At 44.6% G+C, this 22747-nt stretch overlaps 1 protein-coding gene across 2 annotated transcripts in view; it reads left to right on the forward strand.

Annotated features, from left to right (window-relative positions):
* The first annotated feature begins 1445 nt into the window (after nt 1-1445).
* SMYD3 (SET and MYND domain containing 3) overlaps nt 1446-22747 on the forward strand; it is a 636859-nt gene continuing 615557 nt past the window's right edge. For both annotated transcript variants that reach the window (XM_075203549.1, XM_075203551.1), the window contains exon 1: nt 1446-1697. In XM_075203549.1, coding sequence (XP_075059650.1) covers nt 1531-1697 — 167 coding nt within the window. In that variant the 5' untranslated portion in view covers nt 1446-1530. The remainder of the gene's footprint in view (nt 1698-22747) is intronic.

A 22747-nucleotide genomic window follows, 5' to 3' on the forward strand; every position in this document is an offset into this window, starting at 1 on the left:
CATTATATTGACATGCTCTACACACACACACTTTACTGACATCTTGCACATCACACATTTTACTGACACGCTGCCCATCAAACACACACATTTTACTGACATGCTACCCATCACACACACATTTTACTGACATGCTGCCCATCACACATGTTTTACTGACATGCTGCCCATCACACACGTTTTACTGACATGCTGCCCATCACACACACGTTTTACTGACATGCTGCCCATCACACACACATTTTACTGACATGCTGCCCATCACACACACACATTTTACTGACATGCTGCCCATCACACACACATTTTACTGACATGCTGCCCATCACACACACACATTTTACTGACATGCTGCCCATCACACACACATATTTTACTGACATGCTGCCCATCACACACACACATTTTACTGACATGCTGCCCATCACACACACATATTTTACTGACATGCTGCCCATCACACACACACATTTTACTGACATGCTGCCCATCACACACACACATTTTACTGACATGCTGCCCATCACACACACACTTTTACTGACAAGCTGGCCATCACTTATCTTATTCATCCGCACACTTCTCCTCACACATGGGACTGCACCTATCACGTGGTGTGCGCGTCCCATGTGACACCGGGGATCAGAGGGAGGGGGGGACAGATCGGAAGGATACGCGGCCAATGATAGTAGGTGGCTGGTCCTGAATGAGGGGCCAGTCACCAATCAATAGAGACTTTTGCCGGTGATTGAACCAGCCCAAAATAGAATTCTTCTGCCCAGCCCGGGGGGCATATGACCCCACTGCCCAGCCCGCCGCTGGGTGTATTTGTGAATTTAGTGTGGATCTGGCTTTTATCCTCTTCCAGCTGACAATTCTCTCGGCTTTTAATTGCAACAACTGTCTTCACCTCTTCTATGCGGTTAGCTTCAGCTCCACTGTTATGAAAGGGGTGTTTGTGCACATGAGGATATCTGTGCAGAATTAAATCTCTGCAAAATAAGGGGATCACTATGCATTGTAGCCTCCACAGCAGAGAATACATTACATCCTCAGGATAAAACAGCATCATTGACCAGTCAATGAAGGGGCTTCTGCCAGATTGTGGGGCTTAGGTTTCTCACCACAACCCAGTGACTACATTACTGGAAATTGTGAGGTTATTCGTTTAAGTTGTGGTATATAGCTCATTGTCTAATTTTACAACCACCACGAAAAAGGGTAATATGCTTATATGGAATTTAGGTACATACATTTTTAAAGCTAATGTAAATTTTAAACATAGAAACTCCTACAAACCCCCCCTCACACAATTGTGTATTATGGGCCAGTTTGCCACTACATTATCGAGCAGATATGATGTGAACAAAGGCACTAGCAATGGTTTTTATTAACCATGTCCATTTTACTGCATTTCCTATTACGCAGAAACGGGGTCGCGCACGTATCAGGCAGTGCCCGGAGCGCAAAATGCAGTGACATCTGGCTTGATCGGGAGCGCGCATTTGAAGGTAGAGATAGATTTGCACAATGGCGGGAAGTTTTGAGAAGTTCCAGAGCCCCGGGAAGGGTAACGGACTGCGAGCCACAAGAGACCTTGCTTTGAGCGAGACGGTGACGTGTACGCAGCCCTATGTGTATACCGTGTCCCGGGAAAAGAGTCGGAGAGCTGTGGCTTGTGACCATTGCCTGCGCAGGTACTTCTTAGTCTCATATAATCAGGCTGTTTTCTGATTGGCTGGCTGGCAGACAGACAGACATAGAGTCTGCCAGTCAGCCAATCAGAAAACAGGATACTGTGTGATTGACAGTTTAGACACGCCTCTCCTTCGTTGTTTAATCATTACAGATGGACCAATCTCTTAAATATTTATGTCAGTTTGCCAGTTACTATTTTGAAATATGAAGTTGGATTATTTGACAATATTAGTTTGAATTTAGGATGATCTCAGATTCATCAAAAACTTATATTATTTTTAGTTTTATTATTGTACAGTAGTTTCCCTATCACAGAGCACAAAAATGCCTTATAATTATTGCTCATTCTTTTGTATTATTTTCTAAATTGCCATACGTTAATATTTTTTCATCTTGTAGCACTTAACGTGCGTAACTGGAGCTCATAGATGTTATGCGGCATAAATAAAGTTTCTGTGCAAAAAACATTTAATTAACTAAGTTGCCTTTAGCACTATATTATGTTGCTGTTTAGATAATCCAGATATGTGATTCCTTATAATTGTATAAGTAAGACTTAAGCTACTGGCTGCAAATTTGCCTGATATTGGTGTGTATGTGTGTGGCCACAAACTGATTGTAATGCCTGAGAAAGATCCAATCAAGGTCATTAGCATTGGTTTTGGGCTTGCCTGTAAATCTGGTCAGCAGATAACTACTGTTGATTTGTGTATGAAGTTCTCTGCCAACCATGTTAAAGGCCCCCTGGGTGAGGTGGCCGCTCATAATGAGCATCGGATGGCTGAGTCGTCCAGTGTGTGTACTCACATGTCTGTTGGATATTACTTGGGCAGAACAGCAGGATTGTCCCATTTGAGGCCAGAATTAATCCACGTTCTAACCACTTTTTTTAAACATTTATTTTTTTCTAACTTGTTAGAACATTAAGGGGGGTATTCAATTGTTAGCGAGACGCGATAAAATTTCACGCTCGAAAAAAAACAAAAAACCTGCGCTCGTTTTTTCCTGTTCGAGCGCGCGTTTAAAAAAAAACAACCCTCAATTCAATTGTTTTTTTGCATGCACCCCCTCGCGCTCTATTATTGGTCATAGCGAGTTTGAAATGGTTAAGGCACTCATTTTACTATTAAAAAATAAAAGTAAATTAATGCAATCAAGAATGGCCCCAGCACTGCAAAGGAGATTGGGCCCCTACACTGCAATCAAGAAGGGCCCCAGCACTGCACAAGAGAATGGGCCCCCACACTGCAATGAAGAAGGGCCCCAGCACTGCAAGCAACAATGGCCCCCCCTGTACAGCAGAATTAAAGATTTTACAAGGAGGTACATTTTTTGAAATTTACAAACATTTGAACACTGGCCAAGCATGGACATTTGTAAGGTACAAATATTTGTGGGACAGTGGGCAAGCCGGACCTTTCTTCGAAGGTAAAAATATTTGTTGGGACTTTGCGTAAATGAGTGTGTGTAAGTAAAGCATCATAAAACTGAGGATTTCGTCCATGGTGAGTATTTTGTATTTTTTTTTTTTATCAAAATCTATGGTGTACATGAGGGTGTTTACTGTATTTCTTGGGGTTTTATTATTTTTAATAAAGATTTGTGGTTGGAATGAGGGTGTTGTGCTTTTATTTAACATTTTGCTTTGTGGAACTATAAATAGAGTGGGGGAGCAAACGATTTTGCTTTTAAAATATAAATAAAAAAACATGATACTTTTTGGCACAACCACCCCCCCCCCCCTTAAAAAAAAATAATATAAAAAAGTTTTAAATACATGCAGCACTATGGTTATTTCTAAAGGGGTAAATTTCCAAAAATTATTAATGATTATACACTTTTTTTAGTACTTTTCTTTTTTTAGGTTACTTTTATGAACTTTTATTACTCCTATTTTCTCAGTTTAATTTCTTTTTTATTAACTTACAAAAATTTTTTTTTTCTTTGAGCAGACCAAGGAGGTGCGAGATGAAACAGCAGATTTGCCTGTTTCACACTGAGCGTTAAAAAACAATTGAATAGCTTTTTCCGCTAAGGGTTCGCAGCCATCCTTTACTTTTACATTGACAAATGCTTGGAGCGCGATAACACCGTTTCGGTAAAAAAAAAATAAAGATTACAATTGGGGGAGAAGTTTTCGCGCTCGAAAATAGGGAAAAATAGCAAAAAAAAGACTTAACGCGCTCAAACTTCCAAACTCGCTAACAATTGAATACCCCCCTAAGTTTCATATACCCATATTCAGTGGTTAAAGTGAAAATTAGAAGCGGCGGTATGGAAAAATACCTGTCTTTGCGTTTCTTACCTACCTTCATCAACTATTGATCTCATCTGTATAATGAATTGTATATAATAGATTATATTTACTGAACTATAAAATAAATAAAACAAACATACAACAAATAAAATTCAAATAATTGTGCTTAAAATTACCATATTACCCACTAATGGGTATACTATTAGAATTACTATACTGGTATAAATATGCAATCTGCTGGTGTTGTACTAAATCACATGATCTCATATAATTGACCAGTTATTATTTCTTATTTCTTCTATAAAAGAAGCTAGACAAAATTAATGAGTGTGCTAATTTCCTTACTTCTCTGTGTGCCCCGCAGGGAGCATTGGTTTCAATTAGAGATGGTCACTGACCCCCGTGTTTTGGTTTTGGATTCGGTTTTGGATCTGGATTACCGTCGTGTTTTGGTTTTGGTTTTGCAAAACCGCCATTGCGTGTTTTGGTTTTGGTTTTGGTTTTGTTTGGTTTTGTTTTGCTATTTTTTTGGAAAATCCATGTTTTTGGGCCTAAATTAACCCAATTTAGTGCTCCAACTGTTTTAGAGACAAGTAATCTAATTGTTGAGGTAATAAATCATTCAAAAAGACAGTTTAATTCTTCGTTGGTAGGCCTATTCTACACACAAAACAGATTGTCTTCCTCTCCATCTATGCATATTGGCAATGCAGCCATCGTCTTTGAATGTATATTACACCCTACACTTATAGTTAAATATGTAAAGAAATGGAAAAAGCCAGTTTGGTTTCTGTCTCTCAAGGCCCCCCTCCACTTGTATAAAATACCAAAAAATTCAGCCATTATAGACTGTACAATATTAATTGACATGGAGAAAGCCAGTTTGGTTTCTGTCTCTCTAGGCCCCCCTCCACTTGTATAAAATACTAAAAAATTCAGCCATTATAGACTGTACAATATTAATTGACATAGAGAAAGACAGTTTGGGGTCACTCTGTCTCTCTAGGCCCCCCTCCACTTGTATAAAATACCAAAAAATTCAGCCATTATAGACTGTACAATATTAATTGACATGGAAAAAGCCAGTTTGGTTTCTGTCTCTCTAGGCCCCCCTCCACTTGTATAAAATACCCAAAAATTCAGCCATTATAGACTGTACAATATTATGAAAAATGGACAAAGCCAGTTTAGGGTCACTCTGTCTATGACACCCTACCCTTAAGGATAAATTGCCCTAACAGCAGCCTTTCAAGATGGTATGTGATATGGAAATGCCACAAGTCCCTTTCCTCTTTGGGGGTAGATTGCACCCTACACTTACATAGAAAGTTTTAAAAAGATGTTATCGGCATCATCTTCAGCTTAATCCTCACCCTCATCAGTGTGTACGTCATCATCACAGACTATCAATTCATCGCCGCTTGAATCCGCCATTAGAGAACAGTCAGTGCTTGGATGTCTTGGATGGTGAAGGCCTTCCTCGTGGAAGATGTAGTTCATTTTTATAAACATCATTTTCTCCACATTTTTGGGAAGTAACCTTCTACGGCGATCACTGACTAAGTTCCCTGCTGTGCTGAACACTCGTTCAGAGTACACACTGGAGGGTGGGCAGCTTAGGTATTGCAAAGCAAGTTTGTACATGGGTTTCCAAATGGCCTGCTTTTCTTCCCAGTAAGGAAAGGGACTGTCTGACATTTCCATATCAACTACCTCTTGAAAGTAATCCTCCACCATCCTTTGCATATTATACTCATATTGGATGGAGTTATGGGCAAAGTGACACATTTTTTTGAAAAATCCTTCAAACCAGCCCAGATGTTAAATTGTTCTGGTCTGCCCCCTGTGTCTTCCCTGCTTCTTTTTTGGAAATTTAATTTTTTACGAGCAACAGCTTGAGAAAGTGAAGGAGGACACGTCGTCAAGCCGAGGCCCAGTTCAACGGCCAACTTGCTGAGCAATAGCTCCTTGCAAAAGTTCACATCTCGCTCATTTACAAGTAAAGACTCAATGTAGGTTTTAAACCTTGGATCAAGCACAGTGGCCAAAACGTACTGATCCGAGTTCAAGATCTTAATAACTCGAGGATCATTGTGAAGCAAATTAAGTACTTGATCGACAAGGCCAACATACTTTGCTGAATTGCTTGCTTTCAGCTCCTCCTTCATTTTCTCAAGCTGCTTTTCCAATAGTCTAATTAAAGGAATGACTTGGCTCAAACTAGCAGAGTCTGCACTGACCTCACATGTCACAACTTCAAATGGTTTCAGCACCTTGCACAGCACTGAAAGGATTCCCCACTGTGCAAGAGTGAAATACATCCCCCCTCCTTTCCCAATGTCATGACTTGTGCAATATGCTTGGATGGCTTTGCGCTGTTCCTCCATCCTCTGAAGCATGTACAGGGTGGAATTCCACCGAGTTACCACCTCTTGCTTAAGTTGGTGGCAGGGCAAGTTAAACTGCTCTTGGAGCTGCTGTAATCTCCTACATGCTGTGGCTGAATGCCTGAAATGGCCTGAAATTTTACGGGCCACCGAAAGCATCTCCTGCACCTCACGGTTATTTCGTAGGAAGCTCTGCACCCCCAAGTTGATGGTGTGAGCAAAACAGGGAATATGTTGGAAATCACCCAGCTGTAATGCTCGCACTATATTGTTGGCGTTATCTAAATGACATACCCTGGGGAGAGTCCGAGTGGTATAAGCCATGCATCAATCACATCTCTCAGTTTGCGTAACAAATTGTCAGCCGTATGCCTGTTAGTGAAGCCGGTGATACAAAGAGTGGCCTGCCTGTGACAAATGTTACGTAGTGGTGTACATGCTGCTGCTGTTCCTGCTGGTGAAGGTGAATGACCAACCCAGTGGGCTGTCACAGTCATATAGTCTTTGGTTTGGCCACTTCCACTTGTCCACATATCTGTGGTTAAGTGAACAGTGGGCACACACTTTTTGGTATAGTTGTGGAATAGCTTTACGGGAGAAATGGTGTCGTGATGGAATTCTGTAACGCGGACACAAAACCTCAATTAACTGTGAAAAACCAGCTGCGTTTATTGTGGAGATTGGACGCAGATCTAACACTAACATTGCAGCCATGGCGTCTGTGATTCGCTTGGCGACTGGGTGACTGCTGTCATATTTGCTTCCCCTCGCAAATGATTGTTTCACAGTTAATTGCTGAAATGTAGGACTGCTCATTTTATTAACCTGCCTCTGGGATGACGATTCACCCCCAGCAGCAGCAACAGCAGCAGCAGGACTAACGCTTTCTTCAGAGGAATCAATAATAGTGCCGGAGTCATCCAGCCTTAAGTGGGATGCCGGGCTAACTCCGAGCGCTACTGAGGATATTGATGAGGATGGTGTGGTGGGTGTATTTTGTAGCCGTCGGTATGTCGGTGAGCGGAGGGTCTTAGCTGATGAGGGAGTGCTTGTATTCTTTTGGGAAGAACTTTCAGCTTTTCCCAACACTTTGCCATGAACTCTCGTTAAATGGCGTAACATAGACGAGGTTCCAAGATGGTTAAGGTCCCTCCCTCGACTGACTGTGGCTTCACATACACTACAAATGGCTATACAATTGTTGTCTGGATTTGGGTAGAAATAATTCCACACATAAGAAGTGGATTTTTTTGTTTTATGCCCAGGCATGACAATGGCCTTTTTCTTGTCACGTGCCAGAACTGCTGCCACTGGTGCAGGACTTACACAAACAACCTCATCCTCATCAACATCCTCATTAGCGCCCTCGTCGCCTACACAAATCTCCCCCTCATCCTCTTCTAATTCCATAGTGGCATCCTCAATTTGTGTATCACCGGCTACACTTGGGCTATTAAGGCACACATCAGCAGAATGCTCACGATTAGACATCCCACTGTTGGATGGACTCTCCACAGGGATTGTTGTCATTTGTGAATCAGAGCAAATATTCTCCTGTAATGCCTCACTGTTATCTTGCAGCTCGGCTTTGACGCGTAACAGTAGTTGTGCACCAATTGTAGGCTGGGTAACTTTTTGGGATCTGCCACTAATAGCCAAAGGTGAAGGCCTCATTCTCTCTTTGCCACTGCGTGTGTAGAATGGCATGCTTGCAATTTTTTTTTTATCGTCACTTAACTTTTGCTCAGTTACACTTCTTTTTCGCTTCAATACAGTAAATTTTTTTTTGGTTTTTGTTTTTTGCACTAATTTGAAAACACTCTGTTGTTTGACATCGCCTTGGCCAGATGACGTACTGGGAACACTAACATCAGGACTGGTGACAGAACCTGGTTGCTCATTCAGATCATATGTGGACTGCTTTGAATCCATTCTGAGCGCAAACCACTGGGGAGTGCTAAAAATTATTTAGTAGATACTGCTGACAGTTATGACTTTTGACAGCCAGAAATATTAATGCACAATTAGGGAGGACACCCCAAAAGCACTGAGGAGTGCTAAAAATTATTTAGTAGATACTGCTGACAGATATGACTTTTGATAGCCAGAAATATTAATGCACAATTAGGGAGGACACCCCAAAAGCACTGAGGAGTGCTAAAAATTATTTAGTAGATACTGCTGACAGATATGACTTTTGACAGCCAGAAATATTAATGCACAATTAGGGAGGACACCCCAAAAGCACTGAGGTGTGCTAAAAATTATTTAGTAGATACTGCTGACAGAAATGACTTTTGACAGCCAGAAATATTAATGCACAATAACGGAGGACACCCCAAAAGCACTGAGGAGTGCTAAAAATTATTTAGTAGATACTGCTGACAGATATGACTTTTGGCAGCCAGAAATATTAATGCACAATTAGGGAGGACACCCCAAAAGTGCTGGGGAGTGCCAAATATGAAGAAAAAATAATAAACCTCTATCCTCCTCTCTGCACTAGCGATTTTGGTTAGAGCAATTGCAAGAACAATATTGTATTCTCTGTCCCTGCTCTAATTAGCCTATGACTACACCCTGCTCTCTCCCTCTGTCAAATGGCGATGGATTGCTGTGGAGGCGTGTATTTATAAAGTTGAAGTATCGCGAGAACCGAGCCCCGAGATCCGACGACGTCACAATGACGTTCGGCCTTGATTTGGATTCGGAATGGGCGGGAGAGTACCGAGCTGCTCAGCTCGGTACTCGGATACCCAAAGTTCGGGTGGGTTTGGTTCTCGGAGAACCGGACCCGCCCATCTCTAGTTTCAATGGACAATAAGCAATGATGTCAAAAAGAGTCTCAGATGTACAGACTGATCATAAACAGATCCTATTAGAGCTGAATTTGCAAAAAAATAGCTGCTACAGCTGCCATGATAATAGGATGGAATCCACTTTAAGTGACTGCTTACAAATTATTCTTCTTAGTGGACGATATTGAAAAACACTGGGCTGTTGATAATCTTATCTAACCCTAATAGTTCGTCCTTCAGTAAACTAATCCCAGCAAAAAATATTTATCTCGCTTATATGTGCACATATATTGGTAGGAGTGTTTTATCTGGGCTAAATCACAGATAGGACATATGGAATTCTGTCCTTCTTGTTCACATGTGAGTCCGCCAACATGCAGGCAGCGTTGTTCCTGGAAGTAATGACGTCACCTAATGCATTTCTCCGCCCCTAGGTGGCGGTTTCTTTAGTGGTAGTTTAGAAAGTGTTACTTGGGTGCCTTAAATTGAAACTTGGGGAAATTTCCCCCAATAGCCTTTCACAGGGCACATTGGAAATAGACCATCCTTAAATCCATATGTTGCACAGCAACCTGCTGGGCCTGCTATGGCTAATCAGATTATTTTCAATAAATCCAATAAATACCCTCCAATCCAGACTAACGTGCAATTTAGTTGCTAGGTAGAAAATCGGGTTATTTTGGAAATATGCATTAGATGTCAGCTGTGTGGGGCTGGCGATTTCATTTATAAAACAGGTTAGAAAACTTTAATCTCATAAACTCCTCTAATAACCACTGGCTAATCAGGCTAAAATAGTATACAAGGATAAATATAATGTAATAGAATATCAAAAAAATAATAATATAAAATAAAAAATTAAATAAAAAATAACCGTCGTTGTAATGGAAATAGCAAGTGTACTCTTTTCTGATTTAGGTGGTGACACATGCAATGGGGCGTTATTATGGGCACCTTGCTAAAGGGTAGTGTGGCCACTGGATATCGTGGTTTGATCAGACTTGTCAGCACCTCTTCTTTTGTTCTATTATTATCCTTTTGCAATGCGATGCATGGATCCAAGTGTCTTTACTTTCCACCTTTACGGTTGTAGATGTAGTCTGTAGTATCTTGTATGGTCCTTCCCACCTCGGGTCAAGGGAGCCTTTCCTGAGGATTTTCTTTTTTATAACAATAAAAGTTTATAATTGAATGTTGAATTTGCCAGGGTAAAGGACACACAACAAACAAGGAAACAGGAAAAATGGGTGGAGGACCATAAAGGGGGGGAAAAGTTACTCGTAGCTAATAAAGTACATCAGAAAACATCAATTAGACAGACATGGTTTGTGGCAAAATACAATATAAATTTCACAGAAAAGAGGAGGAAGTTGGAGGGGCTAAGTGCACAGAGTAATAAGTGCTCCAATCCAAGCATTTGATATGGGGAGAGGAGGCAGATGAGGAGTACGGAAACCCCAAGGTCTCCATGACTGAATTTTGGACGTAACCACTGAAAACAGTGGGGAGGAAGGAGATTTCCAAAATTGGGCAACAGCAGCTCTTGTGACGATAAAAATGTGACACAGTACATATCGCTTATGGTGCTGAAGATGTGTGTTCGGGGTGGGGGGGGGGGTGATAGGTGTAAAAGGGTCACTTCAGAGGAAGGGGGAAGGGTTCAGGCTTGCATTCACCACCACATTAATTAGGTAAAAAATTTCACACTATAGATATTTTATCTTTGGGCATCTCCACAAGGTATGAAACAAGCTCCCAGCCTTACCACAGTTCCTCCAACAGAATTTAGATACTTCAGTCATAATTCTGTGTATCTTTTCAGGTGTCAGTTATATTCTACGAATAAGTTTAAGTAACTTTTCAGAGTGGTTAATACATTTAGAAGTTTTAGATACATTCAGGAAAATATGTTTCTAGTCCTCTTCAGACAGAGACAATTGTAAGTCCACTTCCCATTGAGTTTGTGTAGACAACTTCCGAGCTTCAATAGAGAAGAGAAAAGGTGCGTACCAGGAGGATATGCTACTGGCACTAGTATGTGGCCAGAAATTAAGGTTTATGAACAGGGGGTGGGTTGTCTCAGGTTAGGGGCCTGTATTTATAAAAATGTTGTGTGGGAAGATGAAAATGTTCATGTAAATTGAAAAAGGTAAGGAGGGTTGCACCCTCAAAGAGGGTGCAGTTTAAATAGGTGGTGCAGTTTTACCCTGTGTATGTCAATCCAACAGGTGCAAGTTTTGGATCAGTTTAGACAGGCCTATAATCGACAAATTAGAGAAAGGGAGAGCAAAGTCGGAAGTTATCTGTATTAGTGAATACCAGGCCATAAGGGAGTTGCGTATACTAGTTAGGGTAGTGGTCTTTAAAGGCCTGAATTTGGTGTACAGCCATAGCAGATTGGCCAGAGTTAATAAATGGGAACCGTATTTCTCAATAGTAAACCAGGATTTAGGCGGGACAGGGGGTCAAGCCAGTCCTTTATCTGGTCTAACAAACAGGCAACCTTGTAAAATTATACAGAAGTGAAAGTTGCTCAATTAATATATGGGCTCATAGCAGGTGCTTGAAAGGGTGGGTGTCTTTTGGGGTGTTTTGCTGTATGAGGTCGCACAATTCCAGCCCGTAGTCTCTCTTTACCTATCACACAGGTTATAGACCTACTGAATCGCCCCCAAACAGCGCTCACACCTCACATACTTCAGGTTTGCCACCACATATTAAATATGTGCAATAGGACCACAATATACTGTCCCACACTGGCACACAAGGCTTCTAGCTGCTTACAGAATAGCAAGACCCACACCAGCAAGCAAAGGGTTAACTCTTCACACCTCCAGACTGTTACACAAATGTAAATGCAAGCACACACAGCTTGTTAATTAAATGTATCAACAAATCACACACTGGCATTGAAACGATTAACTTGGCAGAGCTATTTTCTTAACAGGCTAATGGATTGGTTAGAGTGTCAAGGAGGTAACATATTAAATTATAGATTTAGTATACAAAAGTACAGGGCATACAGATATAAAAAATAATGAATAAACAATTATTAGATAGACATAACAAGCAAACAGTTTAAAATAAAATGGGCACACTCAGAATAGCACTTACTTGAGTTGCATAATCTGTGCCATGGAAAATTGGCTAGGAAGATGGACAGCTTATCATAGTGAATTGATTTCCCAAAAAAGTCTGACAATTTGCTATACCTGGTCTCAGCCTTTTAAACACTTCCATACCTCTTTCTACCCCCAGAGGGTTGTGGCCCTGTGACCCTTTTTTCAATCACCATTTGCATGTTGCCTGATTTAATAACCAATTCTACTATGTGACCTCACTTTTCTGTGGAATACCACACAGACCCAATTTAATCATTAATAAATCCCATATAACTATGTCCATCTTTTGATACCAAACATGATGAAATTTTGACACTGCGACATACCTTATCCAAAGATATGTGAATTTAGCTGTTTGCGGATACCACCGGTACCTGTCATTCACAACCCTGGTGTGATTTCTGCTCCTCAGTATGGAGTGACACTCGGATTTCCCAAAATATGAACTATGAAGGCATTTTCCTTGGAAGCTCATATTTCTATATACCTGTATAGGCCTTCAAAATGCTGCCTTGAGTTACAAGGATGTCCAGCTGTGACCGGCTCCACAAAGTCTATTCACCAAAAACTAACTTGTGTCAGGATATATCTCACAGCAAGAGTTTTTTGAAGCTGCCACAGGTGACACTCCTATCTTTTCACATTGGAATGTGCAAAGCCATGAAATATATTTACATCAGACTTTCTGGCTTCACATTTTACACTTTCGTAGCTGAACTTATCAATGGATTCATTTGATATAACATATTTGCACTGCAGTTATGATTCATCCCTTATAAATAAATGTATGCTCCCTATGTTCACGACAGTGGGGTTACCCTGATAGAAACAAACACAGAGAAAAATCCCCCAGCACACTACTATAGCCAGCAATGGAGCTGCCATTTCTACTTGTACATAAAAATGCAACAGTCTTAGTTTCTGTTATGATCTGCCCTGTTTCTTTGTGTGCATTTTGCCCTGTGTTATTATTTGCCTAGTTTCCCTGTGTGCATATTACCCTGCAGTGCCTGTGATTCTCCTGGGGTACTGCTGTTCAGCCTTTCCGGTCAGGGGTTAACTTGCACTGCTAGTTAATCACTCCACACCTGTCTGTGGCCTATATGTGCCTGCTGATTCCTGTATCCTTTGCTGGTCATTGAAGTTTTCTTGCCTGTTCATGTGATGTTCCTAGCCTGCTCATGTGTCTCTCTGTTCCTGGATTACCTGCATGTTTCTGGCTGCTACTACAAACTGGTTTCAGTTAAGTCATCTGCTGCATTTCTTTATTATTTACTGCTTGTTTGCCAAGATCTGGAAATCCATTGTTCCATTCAGCCTGAACTGTTACTGTTTATTTTTGCATTACCTGGACTTTACTTTACTGCAATAAACAGTTTAAACGTTTATATCACGTGTCTGGCTCCATGGCTGTAATTAAGGAAGTGGTTGTGAACAGAACCCTAACAGAATGACCAGCCAAAAAGCAAGCCTTGGAGTCCTGTGAAAAAAAACCCTGCTTCAGATTTTACCTGGAACTCTCATTGCAATTGATTTCATTTGTTTTCTCCCTGCAAACATGTCTGCTCTACAAATGGCTGAACAGCCTCTGCTTCAGTGTCTGCAAACTAACATAATTTTGTTACGCTCTCAGCTGGCTCAATTTTCTGCTATACTTTTGGACCCACTCAGAAGACTATCAGAATCTGTTTCTCTGAAATCCAATACTGTTGATTTGCTTCAGCCAACTCTGTCTGCTGCTGAAACTGTGCTGCCAGCACATCTTAATAGTACTAGGACAAATTTGCATTTAACTAACAACTACAGTGTAACAGATGCCCGGTTCACAGGTGGTGCACGCCCCCACCTGACCGAAGCGGAGCGACGGTGCAGAATAACCAACAAACTGTGTCTCTACTGTGCAAGTAATATACACTTCTTGCAAGCCTGTCCTCTCCGCAGACCACGACAACCTACCAAACCATCTTCTGTTGTTATTTCTCCGTATTCTGGATTTGTTTGTGCTTCATCTATTCTGCTCCCTGGCATGAGACCCAATTTGCCAACCCCAGTTACCAGCTCTGAGGTGCCAGCCTCTGTCTCCTGCTCCGAGGTGCCAGCCTCTGCCTCCTGCTCCGAGGTGCCAGCCTCTGCCTCCTGCTCCGAGGTGCCAGCCTCTGCCTCCTGCTCCGAGGTGCCAGCCTCTGCCTCCTGCTCCGAGGTGCCAGCCTCTGCCTCCTGCTCCGAGGTGCCAGCCTCTGCCTCCAGCTCCGAGGTCACATCATCTGCCTCCAGCTCCGAGGTCACATCATCTGCCTCCAGCTCCGAGGTCACATCATCTGCCTCCAGCTTGGAGCCTGCTGCCACTGTGTCCGGTCCTGAGCCTGCTGCCACTGTGTCCGGTCCTGAGTCTCCTGCTGCAGTTGTTGCACCCGAGTATCCTGCCACTGTGCTGCCCGGTTCCGAGTCTTCAGCCGCGGCCTTCAGTTCCGAGTCACAAGCTGCTGTCATTGTTCCTGAGCTACAGTCCGTTCCAGAGGGGGGCGCTGCCCTTACAGTCCGTTCCAGAGGGGGCGCTGCCCTTACAGTCCGTTCCAGAGGGGGCGCTGCCCTTACAGTCCGTTCCAGAGGGGGCGCTGCCCTTACAGTCCGTTCCAGAGGGGGCGCTGCCCTTACAGTCCGTTCCAGAGGGGGCGCTGCCCTTACAGTCCGTTCCAGAGGGGGCCCTGTCCCTTACAGTCCGTTCCAGAGGGGGCCCTGTCACTTACAGTCCGTTCCAGAGGGGGCCCTGTCCCTCCGGTCCGCTCCAGAGAGGGCCCTGTCCCTCCGGTCCGCTCCAGAGAGGGCCCTGTCCCTCCGGTCCGCTCCAGAGAGGGCCCTGTCCCTCCGGTCCGCTCCAGAGAGGGCCCTGTCCCTCCGGTCCGCTCCAGAGAGGGCCCTGTCCCTCCGGTCCGCTCCAGAGAGGGCCCTGTCCCTCCGGTCCGCTCCAGAGAGGGCCCTGTCCCTCCGGTCCGCTCCAGAGAGGGCCCTGTCCCATGCGGTTCAGCCCGAGTTGCCAGTGCATGCGGTTCAGCCCGAGTTGCCAGTGCATGCGGTTCAGCCCGAGTTGCCAGTGCATGCGGTTCAGCCCGAGTTGCCAGTGCATGCGGTTCAGCCCGAGTTGCCAGTGCATGCGGTTCAGCCCGAGTTGCCAGTGCATGCGGTTCAGCCCGAGTTGCCAGTGCATGCGGTTCAGCCCGAGTTGCCAGTGCATGCGGTTCAGCCCGAGTTGCCAGTGCATGCGGTTCAGCCCGAGTTGCCAGTGCATGCGGTTCAGCCCGAGTTGCCAGTGCATGCGGTTCAGCCCGAGTTACCACTTGGTGCTGTCTGCTTTGCGGCTCCTCACAGTGCTGTCTGCTCTGCGGCTCCTCACAGTGCTGTCTGCTCTGCGGCTCCTCACAGTGCTGTCTGCTCTGCGGCTCCCCATAGTGCTGCCCAGTCCGAGTGGTGTGCTCAGTTTGGGCAATCCATCCAATGTGCCCAGCTTGCCGTCCCAGTGGGGGACTTATGCTCTGCCGTCCCAGTGGGGGACTCATGCTCTGCCGTCCCAGTGGGGGACTCCTGCTCTGACGTCCCAGTGGGGGACTCCTGCTCTGCCGTCCCAGTGGGGGACTCATGCTCTGCCGTCCCAGTGGGGGACTCCTGCTCTGCCGTCCCAGTGGGGGACTCATGCTCTGCCGTCCCAGTGGGGGACTCCTGCTCTGACGTCCCAGTGGGGGACTCCTGCTCTGACGTCCCAGTCGGGGACTTATGCTCTGCCATCCCAGTGAGGGATTCTCCAGAGACTGCTGCTCAAGTTGAAGACTCCCCAAAGTTTCCTAGTGAGCCAGAATGCCCAGATGCCTCTTCCGAGTCATCAGAGCCTCCTCCAGTCTTCTTTGATGGAGACATCAAACAGTTTATTTCGGTTCTTCAGCTTTCCATGAAACTGTTTCAAGACTCGCCAGATTACTTTGCCAGCCAATTTAACCAAGTGGGTTCTATGATCATGAATTTTAGAGGGGAGCCACAGACCTGGGCCTTCTCCCTTTTAAATTCCGATAACCCCATTATCCATAATACCATGGACTTTGTTAACGCTGTGTGCAAGAAGTACTCTCCATCAACAGTTGAGTTTCCTGGTCATAGTTCTTCTGTTTCCATTCCAGCCTGTGTTTCTGCACCTAAGCTTATTCACAAGTCATCGATGTCTGTTGCTTCCATTGGTCAACCTATATCTTCAAAAAATAAAAAGAACATAACAAACAACAAACCTTGGTTACCGGCTTCATGGGCATTTCACCATCTTCTCATAAAATTAACAGTCCTGTTCCGACTCTAGGCTGGGACTCAGACTCTGAAAGCGAATTTTTGGAGGATACTAGAGTGTTAGTGGACGAACTTGCCAATTCTTCTGCTTCTGAAGAATTGGGTCTTCTCTGTACTCCATTAGAGAAGAGCCCAATTGTGTCTCCAGGGAGATCTTATAAAAAGAAAAAGAAGAGGAGAAAAACCTGAAAGGAGCATGTATGGAGCGTCTGGAATCCGCTCCTTAAAGGGGGGGCTATGTTATGATCTGCCCTGTTTCTTTGTGTGCATTTTGCCCTGTGTTATTATTTGCCCGCATTAGGTACCGCAGAAGCACTTCACAAAAAATTGCTTCAATGGTCTCACGCCTCCTGATTTTCCGGACATTCTGGAGTTCAAAAGACTCTCAAATTTGTCAAAAGGTCCAATTGGTGGCCTACTCTCAAGCAGGAAATCCAAGAATTCATAGTTTCCTGTTCCAGGTGTGCCTAACATAAAATATCTCGTTAGACACCTGCCGGCCAACTTCAACCATTGTCAATTCCTCACCATCCCTGGACTCATCTGTATATGGACTTCATTACTGATCTTCCAGTTTGTAATGGGTTAAACACAATCTGGGTTGTAGTAGACACGTTCTCCAAGTTGGCCCATTTTATGCCTCTCACTGAACTATTTACACTTTTAACCTAAGGTGTCCAGACATTGCCGTTTTAAATGAACATTTATCTAGGTCGCACTGACGTCAAACTCAACTGCCAGAAAGCTGTCTTTTCGGAATAAGTTCCTGTCAGCATGCTGGTGGCATCGGAAATCTGCAGCTTCGGTTTTTAGTTTTCGTTCTTTTTTTCAAATCGGATTTTTTTTGCAGGGCTCCTGCTTGTCGGGTCTCTGGTAATCGTGAAAACGTACCATTTATTTATATATATATATATATATATATATATATATATCTGTAATATAAAAGCCTAGCGGCGTGTGTTAGTCTGTGTGTGGAAAAAACTACCGGGCGACAGAGTGCTCAAGCTGCAGCGCCACCTGCTGGGCGGAGTTATATACTACGCTGACCTACTAAATTCTTAGCATTATCTAATATAGCAAAGTAAAAGCCTAGCGGCGTGTGTTAGTGTGTGTGTGGAAAACACTATTTTCTCAGAACGGGCTCATCCAATTGATCTGAAATTTGATATACTGACATTATTTGACAAAAAAATTAGAATAGTCAAGTCAGTTAATTTCCATCATCCCCCCTTCCCCCCGTGGGAGGGGTAGTAAAGGCTAAATTTACGAGTTGAGGGGTCAGACTCATTTTCGTGAGGTAATTTTACCTCATGAACACACATTAAAAAGGGCGCTTGCATCGGGAAGTAAAGCTCTTCCCCTGAGGAGGCCTGGGCTAGGCCCAAATGCATGACAAGAACCTTTTTAAGACCTTAAGTAGCTTGATTTGACTAGAATGCATGAGTATCATGCACGGGTTAACTTGTATGTGTATGTGTGTATATATATATATATATATATATATATATATATATATATATATATATATATATATATATATATATATAGTGATATCTGTCAGGGGCTTTGCTACAGTGCTAAAGTCTGGGACAGAACGTCTGTAGTCCCCTGCAGTCGTTAAGAATGCTAGTACATGTAAACGGGTCGTGGGCTGGGGCCAGTCTCGGATTGTCTCTACCTTAGCTGGTTCTGCCCTAACCCTTGCTCCCCCCCACACGATCACCCAGGTACTGTACCTCTGATATCCCCATCTGGCACTTCTCTGCCCTAACAGTCAAACATGCCCACCCCATCTTCCCTAACACCAGCCCTATTGGATCCAGATTATCTTCCCAAATCTTACTGAAATTGGAAATGTCCTCTAGGTAACCCTGAACTCTGTCCAACTCAACTACAGAAGCGTTAATACAGGGCAAGGGGTAGGTGTCAGACATGGGACAGGCAGGGGACCTACTATGTCCACAGCCATTCGCTGGAAAAGTTCCCCAATTATTGGCAAGGACCGGAGGGGAGCACGACCACTGCAGCGCCCGAGACGCCAACACATCACAGGACTTACAGTAGGCCAGGACGTCATCAGACATTCCAGGCCAGAAAAAGTTCTGTGTCGGGTGCTTTAATGCTCGGTCTCTAACCCGGTGTCCCGCCTTAGGGATTTCATGGGCAACTGACATTAGTTGTGCCCGAAAGCCCCGTGGTACCACTTGTTGAACTTGTTCCCAAACTGGTCTATTCTCATCTACCTTCCTAGCTACATGGTAAAACAACCCTTTTCACCAGGTCACACTCCCTACCTCCCTTGCTGGAAGGCTTCCGCCAGCCTGGCGCCTCATGCCTTCCAGTGAGGGATCAGAGAGCTGTGCTGCCCTGAACTCTTCCCTGCGGCCCTCACTATCATCAAAGTCAGGATATGCTGCAGGGGGGTCTTTGTTGGGGTGACTAGGGTCAGTCATAGGGGGGGTCACTGTGGTCAGCTGTACTCACCGCTGGAGCTGGCATACTGCTAGGGACAGTAGCATCACCGGGCACCCCCACAAGATCAGGTTGGCAAGAGACAACATCCTATGCGTAGCTAGTGGACGTAGTCTTTCCAGAGTCAAAGGGCTGGCTGTTTCTTGAAGAAATAGCAGATGTGGTCTTTTCCTCTGTGCTGGCTGAAGCTGTGGGTGCAGGTGATGACTGTTCTCTAGCAGCTGTGGTGTTTTTCTCTGGGCTGTGCAGGTGTAGATCCTGAAGACTGTAGCTTATCAGCTTGGCTCCAGGTAATAGAGTAGAGAAATGCGGTCACAATTCCACCCCCGACATCCATAACGGCAACATGTCGCAACTCCTGGCCATATCCGCAGTCCAAATACACCCTTGCTACAGGCATTTCTTTTTCCAGTCCATCTGCCACAGTAACTTTGGTAGTGCAATCCTGCAATACTGCAGCATGATCAATAAGGTGGGTACTCGCAACAGTAATTGAGGCCCCTGAGTCTCTCAGTCCTTCACCCTGCAGGGGTCCCACTTGGACCGGCTGCAGGTTTCTCCACATGTTTTTGGGGGGGTCTTTTGAACACACAGGTGACTCTCTTCGCTGAGTCACCTTCAGACACGCCACACTCCATTGGGCTGACAGGGGTGGAAACAGTCTCTAATGGCTCACCTTCGCTAGTTAAGCAAGTTGGCCGGGCCTCAGGACTCGGATTAGGGGCACGAGTCTGGGGTGCTGGGGCTGTGGGACCTTCCATCCTTAAATGACTGGTTTTCCCTCAGCTGTAGCACTTCCTCTCCATCCTGGACTCCAAAGGTCTCTGATAACTTCCAGGGAAAGGGCGGGGCGGTGGCTGGCGAGGTGTACCCGAAAGGTTAGGTACTTGCTTTTGGGGGTGAGTAGAAGAGAGGTGTCCCTCTGATTGTACAGTCCTTTGGGGTTGGCTGTTAACCTGGCTCTTCTGCCAGTGTGGCCTCACTGCCACATACTGATCCGCCAGCTGGGCCGCTTTTTCCAAGGTTGCTGGAGGAGGTGGTGCCCAGCTATTGCCCCACAACTTGATGATAAGCAATCGCTCCGCCTCAGTTGTTTTATCTCCCAGGTACTCCAGCTGCTACATTAGTACAGAAAAGTTACCCTAATCACGCTGTTGAACTTGCATCACTGGTTTGCTCTGTGGGAGAGGATTGTTGCTGAAAACAGGTGCTGTGTTCTGGGATGTTACTGCAGCTACCTCTGGGTGTGAAGTTAATGTCTCCTCCAGGTCACTGTCAACTTCCTCATCTGCTGACCCGTACTGCGTATCCCAGGCTCTCAGTGCTTTTTTCATTTCGCTCCTTGTCGCTGTGTAAGAAATTTCCAACTTCTTTGCTTGGCACAGTATCTCAAGGTCCGCCTTGGACAATTTACATCCTGTGCGTTCTCCTGGCTGCAGTTTTTCCTCTCCTGAATAACTCGGCTCTCCTGACTGCTGCACGAAAAGCCGCCCGGGGTTATCCCACTGCTTGCCACCAGAAATCTGTGACAGGATGGACCGCCTTTGCCACCCTGTCTGTTGTTGCTGGGAACCGGCTTGGCTTACTTTGCCACAGTTCCCTTTCGTTATCCCAAATGCGCCCTCTTGCCGCAGTAGGAGGGTCTTACACGAACTGCCACCACTGGACTGCTTATCGGCATCCAGTATTGGGTTTCTTTTGGGTAACTGATGCTGCTAGCGTACCTCATTGCTGGTGTACCTGGGCTGGTGCTCCTGACCTCTTACTATGGATCAGGGTTGCTGTGAATGGATCCCCCCTGACCTATCACACTGACCAGGGCTAGTAGCAGGCAGAGCGGTGGCACTGGCAAAACTTGGGTCCAAACCTCAGACAGTCGGAGAACGGATTACTTTTTGGGTCTAATCTGCAGGTCACAGAAATACAGCAATATTGAAGATGTTTCCAAGCAGGTCCTGAAGATGTTTATTTGCTCACACTCGTTAGTGGTGCCAGTGATCAGGTCAAATGTTGAAATCAGAAGAACACATTTCAAATACAAGCTAGTGCCTTTTATAAATTTCAGACACAGGCTATTATTAGCATTAGGGTGTACCCTATTTACACAAACATGGATTTACATGCATTGCAAAGCTAACAAAATTTGCGCTTATCTATGAAATTCACTCTGGACAAAAGGCCACACAGTAACGACTCCCTGCTGGGCCTTTGGCCAGAGCAGTCATGACACTTCATCACAAAACTTTGTTAGCACTTCCTGCTATCAGACTCCCTTCCACATATGCCTAATTGGAGGTTTCCACTAGCAACCTTACAAATCCCAAACAATGACACTTCCATACTAAACACATCCCAATTCACAAAAGACTTTGTAAACATAAGCTCATTGTATCAGATATATACATCAGAAATAAGGCATATCCTTTAGTAAGGTTAGAACAGGAAAAACGAGTTTCTACCCTGGTCTCAGAAATAATGAATTCCTATCTCAGAATATATACAATATAAAAAATAAGTGCATATGCCATTTTATAAATAAGCGCCCTGCGCTATTTCCTTTATATAAATTAATATCAGAAGTTATTTATCAGTGATCCAGGCACAAATAATATAAATTAAGAATATGTATTCTTTATATTAAGATTTAAAATTTTTGCCAGATTAGTTTGGTTGTCCCCCCTCCATCACACGATGCCCCCCTCTCCTCCACAATGCTTCCCCCCTTTCCTCCTGCACATTGCTGCCTCCCTTTCCTCCACATTGCTGCCCCCTTTTCTTCCTCCACATTGCTGTCCCCTCTCTCCTCCACCACACGCTGTCCCCCCTCTCTCCTCCACCACACGCTGTCCCCCCTCTCTCCTCCACCAAACGCTGCCCCCCCTCTCTCAACCACACGCTTTCCCCCTCTCTCCTCTACCACACGCTGCCCCCCTCTCCTTTTTCAACCTTGCACTCCCCCTCTCCTCTTTCAACCGTGCTGTCCCCCCACTCTCCTTTTTCAACCATGCTGTCCCCCCACTCTCCTTTTTCAACCTTGCTCTCCCCCTCTCCATTTTCAACCTTACTGTCCCCTCTGTTATTTACTTACTTTTCTAAGACCTTCTTCTTCTGGCTTCTTCTCCTCTGTCTTCTGTTCTTTGCTTGGTGTGCTGCTCCTCTCTGCATGCTCCTCACTGACAGTGTCGGGACGTGATGACATCACGCAGAGGGGAGGAGGGAGCTGCCGGGTTTTTTTTTCTATTTTTTTTGTGTGCCGGCGGACAAGTGGGGATGGCAGGAGGGGGTAGAGCCCCTCCGTCTTCGCACCCCCTCTGCCTTGCTTACCTCGATTGCCGCGTTTCGCCATCCCTGTTTGCATGCACCTCTGAAGAATGATGGTTTGCAAGTCAGCCATTTTGAAGGGAATCAAGTTTATATCCTGGGACCAATACTAGTGTAGATAATGGTGCTGATGGGGTTAATTTACCTATCCGTTTTTTAAGTGGGGTTTGGACTATATCTGACCACAAGGACTGAAGAGTTAGTGATAGATGGGTGGGCAGGTAAATGTGCACAAAGGGGTATATTTATTAAACTGCGTGTTTGAAAAAGTGGAGATCCCTATAGCAATCAATCATATGCTAGTTATTATTTATTTAGTGCATTCTATAGAATGACAGCTAGATTCTGATTGGTTGCTATAGGCAA

This window comes from Mixophyes fleayi, chromosome 3 (genome assembly GCF_038048845.1).
Source record: "Mixophyes fleayi isolate aMixFle1 chromosome 3, aMixFle1.hap1, whole genome shotgun sequence".
Classification (NCBI taxonomy): Eukaryota; Metazoa; Chordata; class Amphibia; order Anura; family Limnodynastidae; genus Mixophyes; species Mixophyes fleayi.